Genomic DNA, 18,028 nt, shown 5'->3' with positions numbered 1-18,028 from the left:
CACAAGGAACTTGTCCTATCCTATTGGGTTTTGTTGGTGGTGGTGCTGTTTTTAAAATAGAAGTTAATTTCTCAGAGAATACAAACTTTCAGAAAACTGGAAACATTTAGGAATATATGCACTGTCCACCAGGGATCCCTACCTGGATGACCCGCAATTGATCAATTAATGTTTAGGGCTTCCTTCTTCAGTCAGGGTACTCAAGCCATGGGTACTGCATCCTACCCTCTACTTGGGAAAACAGGTCACTGTTGGACTTGCTTCGGAGGAGGGAAGCATTAGTTCCCTTCCTCAGTGGCCCTCTCACCATGGCTCTTCCCTCCTGCCTTCCCTTCTGTTCATAGAAAATGATTCCTATATGGGGATGACTTGGGGTTCTAGCTCTATATAACATTTATTTGTCTATAACAACAATTTCTAATCTGGTACTCCAGGAAATACTGTTCCAATGAGGTGTTTATGCATATTGTGAAAAAGTTGTTTAGTGGTGAAGTTGCTCCTTCTTGGAGATTCACAGGACATTGAGCAGTTAAGGCTGTGAATAAGCCTACTCAATGCTGCTCAGGGTTATTTGAGCCTTAGTACTATTTTGCTGGCTAACCTACCAATATTGTGCAAAACTGAGTTCTTCAGAACACCTTGGAGAATGCAGGTCTTTATGTTTTTCTTCACTGGATTATGATTTCCTTGAGAATCAAAATTGGGTTTTCCTTCTTTTTTTATGTAATCCAGCATAGATCCTGGCACATACATGGTAAACGAGAGCACATAGGTAATCAATAAATGTCAGTTTAATTGAGTTAAAGATATATAGTATCTATAGCATTGGATTAACAGTATATACTATAAGATGATGTAGCTCAGTTATATTTTCATATAATAAAATTCAAATACCTTTCTTTTTCTACTATTTGTCTCACTGTGATCAAGTTTCTTTCCCACCACATCTAAATGAGAGTCCTACTTTTAAACATTCCCAAACTACAAGGTAAGTGAGTTTTAATAAGAGGTAGCCTCTGAAATAAAAGGGAGGTCCTGACCAGAAAACTGAAGTTAATACTGCAACCAAAATAAACACAACTGCAAATAGACCTGGCAACTCTCAGGTGAATTTGGCTGATGTCAACAGCTCATAGGTAACATTTAAGTCGCCCGGATTCGGATTATTGAGTCTACTTCACTCTGCTGTGTAGACTTTGGCTTTATGCTAGCTGCATAGATTATGTACTGCCTATCTTAGGAACATATAAATGTTCTAAAAATTAGTGGGAAATAATTTGATTCCCTTTAATAAAGGTGAGCCAATATATAGTGGTAAGTAACATATTTTAAAATGAGTTTCTTGTACACATAGTAAATAGATAAATTGCACCGTAAGTAATAGTATTTTCATCTCATCGAATGGAGACTATTTCAATTTTAGCTTTTTAAGCAATCTAATAATTTTCACACCAGTATGTGTTATAAAAATGTCCTTATAAAAAAAGTGAAATTATGAGCTCGCTGCGCCCCAGGGTGGAGCCAGAGGGCAGAGCAGGTCCTGGCCCGCAGTCCAAGCCCTGCCCCTGGGCCTTAGAAAATAAAAAAAGAAGAACAAAAAAAAGTGAAATTATAAACGTGTGTTTTTGTTTATTTCATTTGTTAAACTTGTAACACCTGTGATACCTCTCAAGTCAAAATATTCTTTTCTCATTTCAGTTTGTTCATTTTTCATTGTTTTTGTTACAGACCTAGCCAGTAGGAACATGTCATTAAAATAATAATGTTTACAATCTAAAGCTGTTTTAATATTGCTGTTTTTATTAAACGGACTAGATATTTCACTCTTAATAGATAATGGTGTTTAACATAAATGTTTACCAAAAGATCAGCCTTTAAGTTGTTAAAGTCTGGGCTTCCCTAAAGGAGATCTTGTTTATTTGGTGGTAATAAATAAACTCATTGTGCACCATGGATATTCCATTTCTCAGCAGGGGGCTTGGCAGCTGTGGAGAACATTTTATATTCTCATCAGTTGCATAAATAGCCCATGTTCCTGCTCCTCTTTATGGATTCAGATTACTGGCATAGACTCCAAAAAATCCCCAGTAAGCTCTGATCATTAATGTAACAGAAGCTGGTTTGACAAGTAGAACATTTCTTTATTATCAGTTAAAGAAATATTGTGTTTATATATTTGGACAGTGGTAACTGGAAACACACATCACAAGAACATGCACATATATACTCGTTGTGGTTTTTACTAGAAACTAAACCAAACTGACAGTACTAGAAATCCTTTTATTTGGGAAATCAGAGTTGACCAGGTATGTATCACCATTCATATTCATTTATATTCTCTCTTTTCCTTTTTTCTTCCATGCTAGAAATTCGTGTATCACTGGGAAGTTCTGGGGATTTGATTCCTCTCCATTTGTTTTCCTACAGACCATGGAATCCCTAAATGGTGGCAAACCATTCCTCCAAGCATTTTATGTGGATTTGCAGGGCGTCATCAAAACCCTTCGGTACTATGCAGGCTGGGCTGATAAAATTCATGGGATGACCATTCCTGTAGGTACGTGAAATCTGAGTATGTTGACAAGGGAAATGTGAGGCTTCACAGACACACATTTTCACCACCAAACATGAATAGCAGTCACGTGGAATACACTTATAGCAGTTTGAACTGAGCAAAGAACCAAAAAAATTATGTCACTAACTGACATCGTCCCGATTTCTATATACAGATAGTCCACATATAAGTGTAGGGGCAAGCCACTTAAATCAGTACATCATTCACCTAAGGAACAGGTATATATTCATCAGTTGCTCAGTGCTCAGCACCGTGCTAGGTTAGGTGCTAGGAGTTTGGAAGGGAGTTGGGCAGGGAGAAATCAGGGAAAATGTCAAGAAGATTAAGTCTTGGTCCTTGCCCTCCAGAAACATAAGATCTACTCTTTAGAAGGAAATACTCTGAAATGTTAACAGTTGTTGTCTCTGAGTGGTGAGATTGTGGATGATTTTCAATTTCTTTGTTTTGTTTTTCTCTATTTTCTATGTTTCCTATAATGACCATGAATTACTTTCATGATCTGCAAAAACAACAATAATTATTTTTAAAGTAATGTAAAAATTATTAAGATCCTTTTTTAAAATTATTAAGATCCAGGTCAGAAGACAAAACCAGCAACAAAACAACAAGTAAAGGTCCCTGCAGGATAGTTATAATTAGGTGCTAAGTTGTATGCTTTGCCTGTCAGGGCTGTAGCCCTTTAAAGGAGAGGAAAAGTATCTAAGACTAAAGCAGTCAGTGGAGAGGTCTTGTTCTGAGCTTGAATACTAGTGATAGCTAACACCAGTCGAATGCTTTCACAGCAGCCTGAAGAGGAAGGCACAATTATAAACATCGTCAGTTTATACGGGTGGAAACTGATGCCTAGAGAAGTTAAATATTAATAGTTATCCTAATTAACATAGCAAATAAGTTTTAGAACTAAAATTTTGACATTAGAGACTAGGCTTATAATCATTTCACCAGAGGATCCATTTTAGATCTTGGGAGGAAGAGATATCATTACAGGAAAGGGACAGACTGAAAGAAATAATAGGATGTGGAGAATAGTGAGTAAACATAAGGAAAGAAAATGCAAGTTTATTAAGTGGATACTAGATGCTACTAAATAAGTACTGGGCCAGGTGCTCTACCTGTGTTCTCTGGAAAGCAGTCTGCTTTCCATGGAGTGGCCATACTAACAAGAGCGGAAGGTAGTGCTGGGGACTTTGGTGTGTCCCTGTGGGCCTTCATAGGCAGGCTGAGCAACATTGATTTACCAGAAAAGGGGGTGGTTTGGCTGATAGTGTGGGTGGCCTGGAGCAGTGCTTCCCAAACTTTATTGTGCATACAGATCACCTGGGGTGTTCTTCAAGTGCAGTTTCTGATTGAATAGATTTGAGGTGGGGGCCTGAGACTCTGCATTTCTAACTAGCTTCCCGGTGATATCTGTGTTGCTGGTCATCTGCCTTGAGTAGCAAGGGGAGGCTACAGAGAGCGGCACCAAGCGAGGTAGCTGTTGTGATGCCTCATGTGGGCATGGAGTGAGAAAGGAAAAAGTAGTCATAGTGAGAATAGAGAAAGGATAGAACAAGACTTCAAAGGACTATTTGATAATGACCCCCACAAATGACGACATGTGTAATGTTAGCCTTTAGAAAATGGGTGTCTGATTGTAGGTGCTCTTCCCCACCACTCAAAGATTTCCCTTGTTCAGCGGACTCAGAAGGATGGGAAGGATTGCTCTTGGGGAATGTCAGAATCTTAGTTCAGTTCTGACTCTAAGGATATTACAGAACAACTGTTCTCCAGCATCATTTGCAGGATTTGGGGATGGCCTAAGTGAGGCAGGGAGTCACTATTCATTATGAGCATACCTGCTGGAGGCCTTGAGAATTAAAACCTTTGTCAAAAACCGGACATGTGTCAGCCTTTTTATGTTGGCATCTCCTATTTCAGTACAGAAAGGTAAATTAACAAGATCGAAGACCCCAGATTTTTTGTCCCGACCTCACCTGCCATTTCACTATTAAAACAACAAATATGTTTCAGGCATTTAAATATCTTAGGAATGAGGTGAAACAGAAGGCAGTACATATAGGTCTCTATTTGGCCTAACAGTGTCCTGATTTTTTTTTTTTACTTCCTCTGGAGGGAAGACCATGTTTAGATAAAGATTTATTGGAGTCTATGATGATATTTGATGCTTTAAATATGGAACTTTATCTGGCAATAGAGGTGGTTGGTCCATAAGCCTCATTTTTTTATCTCATTCTCTTTGGAGATCCTGAGGATGCTGACCTAGGAGTCAGAAATACAGAGCTTAGAAAAGGCTCTCAGAGTAGTCCTTCTCACCTTTGCTCATTCCTGATGTTCAGCCAATGAAGGGGAAAAAATGAGAAATTCTTTTAAACCTAAGTAATTTTTTGTTTCCCCAGTTTTTCTGAATGTGCATTTAGAGGCATACTAGGATGAGGGACTCTCCCTGGGGTCAGGTCTGCAGGCAGAGCTGTTAGGAGGCTGGGGTTTGGGTTATGGCTTTCACCATGGTATCTCAAACAGATGAGAGAGCATGGAGACAGAGGTGAACTTGGCAGCTTTCCTTTCTGTTCCAGTTTTAGATACATTGGGGCTTGCCTAGAGGCTACTGAGAATTCAGCCAACAGTGCCTTTGTCTAGTCCAGTGCTTAGTAAATCTAGCTGGACTAAATCAGGAGGGCTATAGAGGAAAATTGGGGTAAGGGGATTGTAATTATTCATGTATTTATTCTAGATTTGTTCAATCAATCCATTTATTTGTCATTTATAACTCCGTAATTTAACATCAGCTTGACTTTTTTTCTCTGCATGCTTGGCTTTTTCCCCACAGTGGAATCTAGATTAGTCTCTAACCATGTGTTACATATGTTTCTCTGCAAAACATCCTAATATTATATTTGGAATTATAAAGGAATGATGTACTATATATTACTATACCAGTTGAGCATATAAAATGTTCTTTCACATTCAGTATCTTTGAAACTCTCCATGTGATCCTGTGAGATAGGCTGGATTTAAATAGGTATTACACCCATTTTACAGATAACAAAATAAGATGGTAAAGGTTTAGTGTCCTGAACAAGGCCACATGGTCAGTAAGTGGCAGGCCTAAGATTCAAACCCAAGTTTCTGCCTTAGCCATTGTAAACTCTCTTCTTATGGAGATTGGTTCAGCAGGGCAGGAATATGAAGAGGCCAGTTGCCCTGGTGAAGTCTTTAACCTTTTGAAGATTTTTAGATTAATATGCAGTTGATTCTTATTATTCATGGTAGTTATGTTCTATAAAGTTATCACTGACACTGAAATAGCAAATACTGAACTATTGCTCCTAGGGGAAATACAGGGTTAGGTTCCTGCAAGCTCCTGGTCACAACATTTTTATCCAGTGATCAAAATATGATCTAGTTTTATGTGTGTTTTTGTTGAAAGACCTCTTGTTTAATATATATATTGTTGATTTATGAGCATCAAACTCATGGCCAACCAGCCAGCAGCACTATAATTCATGCCTGGACAAAGCTTGTCTAACACATGTAGTTTCTCCATAAGGTACATCACAGCCTTCTTGCACTCAGGAACACTAAACAGCACTTCGGCCCTATGCTTAGGGGCCATTGTAAACAGAGAAATCATGAATAAAAGGCACAGAAATGTGAAAAATGTGGCACTAAACAGACCCAAAAAAGGACAATTTTTTTTTTACAGTGTGAGAGCTAAACCAGGAAGGCAGAGTGTCACCTTGTTCAATCTCAACTGAGAATGTGTTCCATGGGCAACTCAAATTTTTTCCTGCTCTGGATGCATATGCCTGTCAATGACTATGAAAGTGACATGAGTACTGATTTGGGAGTTACAAATAAATTTGAACAAGTAGGAAAGTTCTCAAATACAGAATCCATGAATAACAAAGATATGCTGTGTCTAGAATCTAGTTTTCTGAAGATGGCATTTATGAATCTTAAATGTTCTGGAACACTTAAGATTGTGGATCTCCCTGCCTAGATCATAACCATATGGGTGAAAGAGGCTTTTGTAATGAGTGTCAGGAATGAAAAGCACATAGTTCTGTCTGGTTATGCATAAAAAAGAACCTGCAAGTTTCTTTTTTTAAATTTGAAAATATAAGACTACTTTGCTTTAATATTAATACATTGAATCATATTCCATGTTTACTCAGCTTAGCATCTCTGACCCTAAAGGATAAGAACCAAAAAGAGTGGGAGGAATTATGCTGTTGTCTGTGTACTCCTTCCCATTTAGGAAGGCTGAGGAAGGTACCACGCAGTGGGAAGAGCTCTGCTTTTACTTCCTCCCCTAGGCATTAGCTTCAGCTTCTTATTCCACTCATTTCTTCATACATTAATTAATTCAGCAAAATTTTTTGAGCACCTGCTATGTTTCAGGTCCTGTGTTAGGCACTGGGGATACAAAGGCAAATAACTTGGATGTTCATAGAATAATAAAGAAAAGAAACAAGTAGACAGGAAACTGTAATACAGTGTGGCCTATTCAGATACGGAAATATGAAGTTTGATAAGACTCCATAGGAGAGACATCTACCCAGTATTAAGGCTTCCTGGAGAAGGAGGTGGGATGTGCAAGGTGATCCCTGAAGGACAAGTAAGTGAAGATGGAGATAGGGGCATCACAGGCAGTGGTAATGGCCTGTGAAAAGCATGGAAGGAGGAGAGTACAGTGTGTTAGTGGATCTGAAAGTATAGCCAGACAGAGAAGACAGTGGAGCTCTGAGCCTGGGTCAGCCCTGCTACAAGTTTTATTCTGTAGTCAACAGTGAATCACTGAATTATTATATTTTAAATAGATGAGTGCCTTGATCAAAATTGTATTTTAGAAAGAGCACTTTGATAATAAATGGGTAATCATTTGGAGAGAGCATGTTATCTGCTTAATCTCTCCCCTGAAGGGTAGCCTCCCACTAGAATATTTCAGAAGAAGAGAAAAGAATTATCTCATGACCACTTTTGATCCGTGAACTAGACAGCTGTTTCTTCCTTTGAATTGGGAATTTCTGCCCCCACTCTTCATTCCAACCCACTCAAGGGCCACAGTTGGATATGCCTGAAGAATTGTGCAATACCACTTTGATTCACAAGGGTCTTGATATTGCTTCCTTTACAACACCATCCATTCTGTCCTGCCATTCTCTCTGACCATAAATCCCATGCTCTGACCCTCCTACTATGGCAGCTCCTAATTATGATGATAAATAATAATCATTACTATGATTCATCGAACACTTTCTTTGTACCTGTTATATTATCTATAATATCTAATAGCAGCCCTGAAGAAAAGTATTATTTTCCCCATTTTTTGATATTTTTAACCTTTATCGGAATCCTCTGTTCCTTTCATGTCCACAACCTCCTTGTGATGAAGGAAGGATCAAAGCTTGTTATCAGTGTACTGAGGGAAAAATAGAAGCTAATTGACTTGTATTACCTTAGACTTTTCTCTGTGATAGTGTCGATATTATTGATTTTGTGATACGTAAGCAGAGAAAATGTAGTCCATGCTTTAAGCTGAATTCTGACATAAAAATGGCTTTGTGATATATTAGCGTGTAGAACAGGTTAAAGACTACCCAGGTCATGTGTAATTATTTATCTGCTTCACTATCTTCAGTTTTACCTGTTAAACAAAAGAATATGCTACAAATACACGAGGACACTGACTCAGATCCTAAGGTTTTGCCTTCTGTCTGCTTGGTCTGCTTTAGTGTCATCAGCAGCCAATGCACAGGGTAAAATCTGAAATCTCATCAGAATGAGAGTGAGGGCTTATTTGCTCTGCCCATCTAAGAAGACCCAGGGGTAGTTAATGGGACTTGAATTGATGGTGACAGGAGGTTGTGAAGTCATCTTCACAAGGAACCTCATTAAGAGGTTGAGGCTGAAAGGGCTTCAGGAATTCCTAAGGCCTATCTCCTCATTTCATGAAGAAACCAAGGTCTAGAGAAGTAAATTAACTTTTTCTCAAGATCATGTAGTGGTAGAACTAAGATACCTTCATGAAAGACTCAGGAACATGTAATCTAACTTCTTAGAAGCTACCAGCAGACTCCTGGGAAGAAAAGTGTTGGTACCACTTCATACTAACATAAAGTTTCAGTGTTTGTGTAGGCATTTACAGAGTTTATCATTATAGCTGTGAAATGTTCAGTGAGGTCTGTTTAGTGTCACATGCATAGGAATCTGCTAGGGTACATAATGGAATAGTTCGATGTAATTGATCTAATTGTTTAATACTGGGGTCATCAAAAGGGTTTCCAGCTCCTTGAATGGTAATTCTGTACACAGATTAGAGATCGGAAGATGACTTTTATTCACTAAATTACATTACAGATTTTTATGCCACTGAATGAACTCACGTTTATTGTTATTAGGCATATAAAATTTGCTAAAGTTCTTGAAATGCAAATGTTATAATAGGGAGCTATTTCATGAGGTACATGTTTGATAAGTTTATCCTCAATTTCTGACATATTTCAGATTTTTCTGATTTTATTGACTATACTGCTTGCCTAATCACACTTTCTCTAGTTTATATATAGAATGCGTCAATGCCTGATACTGTTATGAGAATAAAAATTCTGTCAAAAAAATTTTCAGGAATTTATAAAATCTGCTTTAAGAATTAATGTTTGTCTTATAGAAATTATCCAAAAACTTAAATTATTCTAATTAACTAAATATTACTATCTCTTCTGTGTAATTTTTTTTTTTTTTTTTTTTTTTTTTTTTTGAGACAGGGTCTTGCTCTGTTGCCTGGGCTAGAATATAGTGGTGTGCTCATAGCTCATTTCAACCTCAAACTCCTGGGCTTATGCAAGCAATCCTCCTGCCTCAGCTTCGCAAGTAGCTGTGACTACAGGCATGAGCTACCATAGCTGGCTAATTTTTCTATTTTTTTTTCATAGAAATGGGGTCTCACTATTTTGCCCAGGCTGGTCTCAAACACCTGGACTCAAGCAATATTCCCACCTCAACCTCCCAAAGTGCTAAGAATATAGGTGTGAGCCACCACATCCAGCCTCTTCTGTGTAATTTTATAAGCCCCCATCAAAAAACTTAGAACAGTGTCTCAATAGTTCCCAGATACAGAGGAGGCTTATTCTATTACTTATCTCTACGAGCAAAGGCTTTTCTTAATTACAGTCATAATTAAGAAATGGCTCAGCGCACACATATTCAGTACAATTTAATCCACAGTTCAGCTGAATTCATAGTATCATGAAGTATTTAATTGTAAGATTTTTTATATTCTTCATGAGTCATAAACTACTCTTTGGTCATTAAAAACACTCAGATATAAAAACATACCAGAAAAGTTGTCTCTGGCTATGTCTTTAAACCTGTTTTAAGCCCAGTATCTATTATTCTGAATTTTTTACTTTTTTGAATGAAAGGAAAGAGACTGACAAATAAAAAGTCCTACACATGTGATTTAATATTTAATATTGGTCTCTCATCTCTTCTTTAGTTTTTTCTCCACCATAGTTATGTTCTAACCTGTTGACACAGAATGTGGTATTCAGAACATTTTTCTGCTACCTCATGAAATGCAACCCTTTTTTTGCTGAGTCTAAGCCCTCTCTGTAATGCCTTATGTTTGGTTAGAAGACCTAAAATCATCGTAGCCTAAAACGTTGTATTGGAGTTTGGGCGAAGCTGCTTCTATATCAAGCTGTTGAGCTTATAACACAAAACTAGAGAAACGAGGGAACGCTTTTAAGTCATCCTGCTGTATTTAGAGATCATTATTAATATAAAAGATGGAAAAATGGCTATAATTTTTCTTCTGGACAGAGAAGAATACTCTTTATATATATCATCATAGGTATGGAAGAGAGAGAGTCATCTCTGCCTAGATGACAAGGAAAGAGGCACTTGGTCCTGGGCTCCCCCACCCAAGGGAGCGTTGCTCTGTAGTGTTCTCTTTGTAACTTAACATACCAGAGTTTGCGTGAGTTCTCAGTGCCCAGATTATCAAAGAATCATCTTCACTCTTCTTCACAAAAGGATTGTCATTGGTTTTTTTGTTTGTTTTATTTTTACTCCATTTGTACTCTTTCTTGAAATTATACTTTAATTCTGTAGTTTGTGATTATCCACCTCAGTCCGGCACACAAAAAGGTCTTTAATATGTTTTTATGGGCAAAAAACTAGAAGTCTGAAGGCCCAAATGCAAGTCCAGGAGCGACAGCTTCACCAGTTAGTTATATATATATATATATATCACTTTGGACTTAACCTCTGTGTGCCATAATTTCTCCATTTATACAGTGTTGATAATGATAGTTGCTTTGTTTTGTTCCAAGTAGTTTTGGGTGTGAAATGAGGTAAGGATGTGAGACTATTTTATAAAGTTCTGCATATGTTGTGTTTTTGTTCTTATTTTACTACTTTAAAAGTATTAAAAACACTGATCAGATTCTCCTACCCTTCAAACTCCTTTCAGGCAAATTAGTAGAGTTATCAGAGAGGCAAATAATAAAAATGAAGTAAGACAACTGAAAAGCAACTACAGGTCATGGACCCCCTTTCCCCTCTTGATTCCTCTGGATCTTGCTACTTGGAGTGTGGTCTGTGGATCAGAAACACCGGCATCACCTGGAAGGATGGAGAAATGCAGATTCTCAGTTCTCACCCCAGACTTGTTGATTCGCAGTCTGCATTTTAACAAGATCTCTGGGTGCTTTGTGTTCACAGTTAAGTTTGAAATTATGGAGGTGGCTCTTGAGGGACTGGCCTTAAGGTAACCCTGATCTAGAAGCTCTGTGGGATCCAGAGCAGGGTCTTAGTAGTTTCAAAGGACCTCTTGGGTGCCGTTAGCTCTAGCCGAGGGTACCTGTAGAAGGCATAGTGCTCGTGTTTGCCAGGACCCCAGGGGCAGACTAGGGGTGTCATCTATCACTATCCAAGTGGGAATACAAACAGCTCACAAGGTCTAGGGCCCTTTCCTTATCCCTTCCACTCAGTGCTCTTTTGGGAAGAATGAAAGCATTAAAATACCCTTTATTTTTTTATTTAGTGTTTAAAGGAACTGTAGAGATTAGAAGATTCAGTCCCTCTCCTTGTTAGCCTTTAGCTAAATGTTTATCAAATCTGTGAACAGTTTATCCAAGGAAGTTTTCATTCCCCGTAACTCAGTTTCTCTTGGAACACAATTATGGAGTCAAGCTCAGTTCCTCATGAGGTCAGATTTTTAAGATTTTGTCTACAATTTTTTTCCTCTCGCTTTCATTTTTTCAGTGACTTTTGACATTATGTAAGTAATACAACTAAATTCTTAAACATGTAGAATGGAGAGGGGGATGCTTTATGAACCACCATGCTGTGCTTGCGCAGGTGCCTTGTGAATTTTCTCTGAACCATTCCAGGTTCCTACATGTGCTGCTAAAGGAAACACCTGTGCTTGTCTTCAGTTCATTTTCCCCTTTTTTTCTCAGCCCTGTTTGTACTGCATCTGGACATTACACTCTGATTCTATGCTCTGTGACTGTCTACTGGAATCTACCACCTTAGCCAAATTACAGAGTTTAGTTGGGGAAGACAAGAGAAATTCTCTGGCCTATTGATCAGTGTTGTTGCTCCTCATGAAAAACCTTTCCAGAGATTTATAAATTGAAGAATCATAGTAACTTGTACAATAGTAAAGAATCTATTCAGTAAAGTATCTATTCAGAAGATTCTCGAGTTCTCTGCATACAGAGCTAAGATAGTGAATTTGATTTTTTAAAATACTACTTGGACTTCTTATTGTCATCCCGTGGACAGTTTTCGATATCTTGGTTATTTTTTTCTATGATAGGAGATGTATTTTTTAAAAATTTCCTACAGTTTTAAAATCCAGACTACTTCCTAATTTCTTCCATTTAAAATAAGATACTTAGAACAAAGTCAAGAGACAAGCAGCAGATTGGGGAAAATCTTTTTTTTTTTTCTTTTATTTCAACATATTATGGGGGTACAGATGTTTAGGTTACGTATGTTGCCCTTGGTCCCCCCCCCAAATCCGAGTTTAAAATATGTCCATCCTTCGGGTGGTGCGCATTGCACTCCTTGTGTATACAAATACCCGTCCCCTCCTCCCTCTTCCCCCTCTCCCCTCCTCCCTGCCTAACAGCCAATAAATGTTATTCTTATATGTGCATTTATGTGTTGATTAGTTAATACCAATTTGATGGTGAGTACAAATGGATCCCGTTCTTCTGCTCTTTTGGTGCCCCACTTTGGATAATGGGCTTAAGTTTAATCCAGGAAAGTGTAAGAGGTGCTAGATCACTGTCATTTCTTATGATTGAGTATGCAATAATATGACAGAGTCCTAATTTTCTTAATATCCATAGAAATTTTCAAATGGCTAAAAAGAGGAATAACCCAATCAAAAAATGGCAAAGGATATAAACATGAAAAGATGTTCACCCTCATATATCATTAAACACAAATCAAAATAAGTTACCGTTTTCCAACTGTCAGATTGACTGTAATTAAAATGTTTGAAAAACCCCAGTGTTAAAGAGTAGAAAAATAGCAGGTTATTGGAATTACAAATTGTTTAACTTTTCTGAAGGGTTATTTGGCAATATTTATGAAAATGTGAAATATACATATACTTTGATCATGAAATTTCACAGAATTGGAAGATATATATAATGATAGTCTTTACAGAATTACTTATAATATCCTAAACTGAAAGCAACCTGGATGTCCCTCACAGTGGTACCATCATTTATTGAGCCAATGGAATAACATTCAGTCATTAGATGTGATAGCTTTATATGAAAAAAATGAAAAAATATAAAATATTGTGAATAATATGATCCCATTTGTATAAAAAAAGAGGAGGATAGAGGATGCTACATATACTGTACTTGTATGTGAATAAAAGTTCTTTGAAAAGAAGGAATAGAGATCAGAGAGAGGGACTGATACCTCTAACTTAATTATTTAAAAAATGTATAATTTTGAGTTTAGTTAAAACAATTTTGTGTGATAAATGTTAGTGATTTCGATGTGTTGAGAGAATAATAAATATTCTAATCCATGTCATTTCTCTTTCCCCAACCCACACACTCCTCCTGTCCCCACCTTCATCCCCGTCCCTAATAGTTATACTTCCATGAATATTGGTGGAGTGTCTTCATTTTCCCAGGGGAACTGCTTCTGAGAGAGAAAACAAATATTAGTGAAGTGGCCAAAGGACTGGCAAGGGAGCAAAAAACAAAGACTTTGCCCAACATTGAAAATGAAATGCCATCTGCTAAAAACGAGCCATTCTTTGGTTATTTCAGTTAGCCATTTGAAATAATTCGGATAAAAGCAATGACATTTTCCTACAGAAGACTTTGGTTTGGACTTCCTGGATAATTATTCCAATTGCCCATTATTCCTATTAATATAAGGAAAACAAGGTTATTAAATTTCTCTCAAGCTCTTTTTCTTTTAGCCTCTAGGGATACAAGGGCATCCTTATTTCTATGTCTAGTTTGAGGGTGGAGGCTTTGGGTTATTGATGGGTTTTTTTTTAAGAAGTGGAATTTTGCCTTCTTTAAATAGCCTTGGACATGCCTGTGTTGTACTAGTACCCAGGAAGTATATTTTGACACCTGGATTGAGTTATGAAATATTTCTTACTTTTACTCCTCACTTTTTCCCGTTTCCCAGCATTTAAAAATTGCCCAGTAGCATTTTACTTAATTTTTTTTAATACTTCAGAAAGTTATTTAATAATTTGTTACCTCTGGTCAGGCTCAGTGGCTAAGGCCCGTAATCTCAGCACTTTGGGAGGCCGAGGTGGGAGCATTTCTTGAGGCCAGGAGTTCAAGAGCAGCCTGAGCAAGACCAAGACCCTGTCTCTACAAAAAATAGAAAAATTAGTTGAGTGTGGTGGCACATGCCTATAGTCCCGGCTACTCAGGAGGCTTTGGCAGGAGGATTGCTTAGGCCCAGTGGTTTGAGGTTCTGCATTCCAGCCCAGGTGACAGAGCAAGACTCCATCTCTAAAAAAAAAAAAAAGTTTGTCACCTCAGTTTTTAAAATCAAACAACTGTTCTACCTATGTTAATATTTAATATAAAATTTAGTTTTTTAATATATTCGGTTTCCAGTCTCTCCCACCCCCCAGCCCACAGGACTCCTAGTGTCATAAATTTGTCCTTTATTTTGCCTTAGAGGTCCTTGCCTCAGTACTCTGTTGGGGTGTCTGGGAGCCATATCTGGAGCTACCCTAGCCAAATGATAGTCTTCTACCAGTTTGTATGCGTGGTTGAGTGGATGTTTTTCCACTTCATTTCTGGTTTTTGGCTGCCACCAAAAAGGTTCACCAAGGTTCTCTATTTTTTTCTTCTTATCTAAACTTTCTGGGAGTGATCATGCTTATTTCTTTCAGATGGAGACTATTTCACCTTTACAAGACATGAACCCATTGGAGTATGTGGACAGATCATCCCAGTGAGTGTATCTCCTCGCACCTCGTATTTATTTTCATTTGACCCAGTTCTCTTAAAGACACATAAAACATGGTCCTCAGCGATGTGTGTTTTCCATTACTGGGGAAAAAAACTGAGCTCATGTTGTTGACATATCTTTAACAGCCTCCCTGCAAATGCTTATTTGAACAGGTTAATAGGGTTTCAGGTCCATTACCAGGAGTTGAGTTCTCAAGTCATGGAATTCTCATGATTAAAATAAGCAAAGCAAAGCACAGTGTATTAATAACCTGCCCTTGGTTATGGGTGTCCATTCTGCTTATGGAAAATTAATGCTTTGTTATATTTGCTTGTTTATTTTTTAGAACTGTGACTCACCATCTTTCCAAGCATATTATTTTATATGGTCTTTTAATCCCGTTCTTTCCCACTGTTTCTTTTCACAAGAATCTAGATAGAAGACACTACGGAAGACACAGCAGTACAATTAACGTCACGGCCATAATTGAAACCATGCCGGGCTGTTGTGTGTCTTGTACAGGGAAATAGATGTAGTGCTTAGTGTTTGGATTGGAACATTAAACATTGTTCTTTTCTCTCTCTCTCTCTCATACACACCCTTGGCACAATACAAAATATCACTGAAGCTTCTAACCGTACTAGCTAATAGTTCTGGCAGGATTTCAAGAGGAGGCTCAAATTAAACTCTTACATTATAGAGAAGAAGTTTTCTCTTATGTAGGAGAATAAGTAAAGATAACTTTGGCTTTGGGAACCAAAGATTTTGGGGGGAGGTATTAATGTTTGTTGAAATGATAGGTAAGTCCCAGGTTAATGTGAAATTTATTAGAGAATGAAAAGGGAAAAATGAAAGGTTTGATTTAAGTTCTTCTCCTAAACCCCTAAAGAAATCTCACTTGGATCAGCTCAAGGATGTGGCCTGTCCCCTGCATTGTAGGACTCCAACTTGCTCTTCTTGCCCTTCCCCAGACTTCACCAATAGGACAAGAGCTGCTTGTCAGCCAGCTCCAGCTCAATTACTGCACTCCAAGATTTATATACTGTAGATGGAATTAAAACATTACTGTGGACTCCCAAGTTTATAAACAACTAAGGGGAAAAGAAATTGGGTGTTTGGTGAAGGCAAGACACTTGTATATTTTTGCAAGCTTGCCAGAGCCAGTGAGAATCCTTCAAGGATGGCAGCTGAGATGCTTCAGGCAGAAACACATTGTGATCAGGGGCTGAAGCCAAGGACCAGGATTTCTGTTTTCTTTCTTAATGAAATTATCAATGACACCTGATAGTACTAAGGCTCATGCCTGTGCTTATGACAATACAAGCTTAATATCCTTTTAAAATCAGCTTAAGCCATTTTTGGCCCCAAATTCATATACTCACATAAATATATTTTAGTGTCCATTAGCTTATTTTGCAGTGGGAAGGAGACAAATGAATATTTTTGCATACTCATTAGTAGATGCCCTTTATTTTTTGTGATCATATGTGTTTTGTGACAGTAAATGTATGTAAAGAAAAAATGCTGTCTCGAAACACATATTGACATAAATATAATTCACAGAATTTTCTTTTCTAGCTTTTCCACATTGAAGAGCTTTCATACCAGTTTTAAAATCCTAGTGTAAAAATTTCAGATGCAAGGGAAAGTTTTCGTATGCAAGAACTTATTAGAACCAAAGCCCAATTTAAAAGTATGTAAAACAGTGAAAAACCAAACCAAAACAAACAAAAAACGAAACCTTTTTACCAAGAGATTTATTTTGGTGAGGAGTTGCAATATAGTAATTTGTTGAACAGAGAGTAAAGGAGAGATTTTCAAGGTCAGTGCTATTCTATTCTTAATGAAGTTATTAAAAATCCAAACATCTATACTTGGTGGTAGACAAGATTTATGTTGAGGACTAGTTTGAGAAATCTGAGAACTCACAGCTTGAAAACAAAGGGGTGAAGGAATATTTTTCCATCTATCAACTTTGAGTTTTTTCTTTTCAGTGGAACTTCCCCCTGCTGATGTTTGCTTGGAAGATTGCTCCAGCTCTGTGCTGTGGGAATACAGTAGTTATTAAGCCCGCAGAGCAAACACCACTCAGTGCACTCTACATGGGAGCCCTCATCAAGGAGGTAAGAGAAACGGACTTCAGGAGTGGTTCTGACTCCCTTTACAGTTGGAGCCTGTTAGAGCATATCTCATTTAACAAAATACATCAGTTTTCACAAGCCACATTTCCTGCTATTCTGTTTTCTTAGGCTGGCTTTCCACCAGGAGTCATCAATATTTTGCCAGGATACGGGCCAACAGCTGGAGCAGCAATAGCTTCTCATGTTGGCATAGACAAGATTGCATTCACGGGGTCTACTGAGGTAGGTATCTGAGAAACCAGGAGTTGAAAAACAGTCCTGCGAATGACTAGAGGAGTTAAAAGAACACTGAAAATAATACCCATAGGCTGGACACCAACAGGGCAGTGAATATGGAAGCCCCCAAAAGGCAACCTTGGTATTATAGATAGAACGCTGGTGAATGTTCAAACAAAGGCACACATTGACCATTCAGTGCCACAGATCTCTAAGCATTTGTGTGATGCCATCTGTGTAAAAACTGTCCCAGAAACTGGGGTTCTATGATACTTTTTTGAGTCAAAAACAATAATGGCAGAAGCAAGTTAGGCTGGAAATCTAGTCTCTGGTAGGGATGAGAATTGAGACAGTGTTCTGTTCTCATTGGTTTGCCAGGTCCTGTACATGCAATTGGCAACTAACTGTGCCCCATCAGCCATAGGGGGTGACATAAAGCAGGGGTCAGCAAATTTTTTTCTGTCAAGGGCCAGATAATAAATGTAGATTTTACAGGCAACATGGTCTCTGTCACAGCTGTTCAACCATGCCCCGGTAGCACCAAGCAGTGAGAGATAATACATAATAATGAGCATGGCTATGTGCTAATAAAACTTTAGTTATAGACACTGAAATTAGAATTTATATA

At 37.9% G+C, this 18,028-nt stretch overlaps 1 protein-coding gene across 2 annotated transcripts in view; it reads left to right on the top strand.

Moving 5' to 3' along the window:
• The window catches only part of ALDH1A2 (aldehyde dehydrogenase 1 family, member A2), a 101,572-nt gene that overhangs the window by 41,729 nt on the left and 41,815 nt on the right, over positions 1 to 18,028 (top strand). The window contains exons 4-7 of one of the 2 annotated variants that reach the window (XM_012658072.1): positions 2,428 to 2,557; positions 14,985 to 15,046; positions 17,038 to 17,166; positions 17,293 to 17,406. In XM_012658072.1, the coding sequence (XP_012513526.1) occupies positions 2,428 to 2,557; positions 14,985 to 15,046; positions 17,038 to 17,166; positions 17,293 to 17,406 (435 nt within the window). The remainder of the gene's footprint in view (positions 1 to 2,427; positions 2,558 to 14,984; positions 15,047 to 17,037; positions 17,167 to 17,292; positions 17,407 to 18,028) is intronic. The other variant, XM_012658073.1, reaches the window with a different exon arrangement.

Source organism: Propithecus coquereli, unplaced genomic scaffold (assembly GCF_000956105.1).
Source record: "Propithecus coquereli isolate 6110/MARCELLA unplaced genomic scaffold, Pcoq_1.0 Scaffold57, whole genome shotgun sequence".
Taxonomy (NCBI): Eukaryota; Metazoa; Chordata; class Mammalia; order Primates; family Indriidae; genus Propithecus; species Propithecus coquereli.
This window is presented reverse-complemented; position numbering and strand designations above follow the sequence as displayed.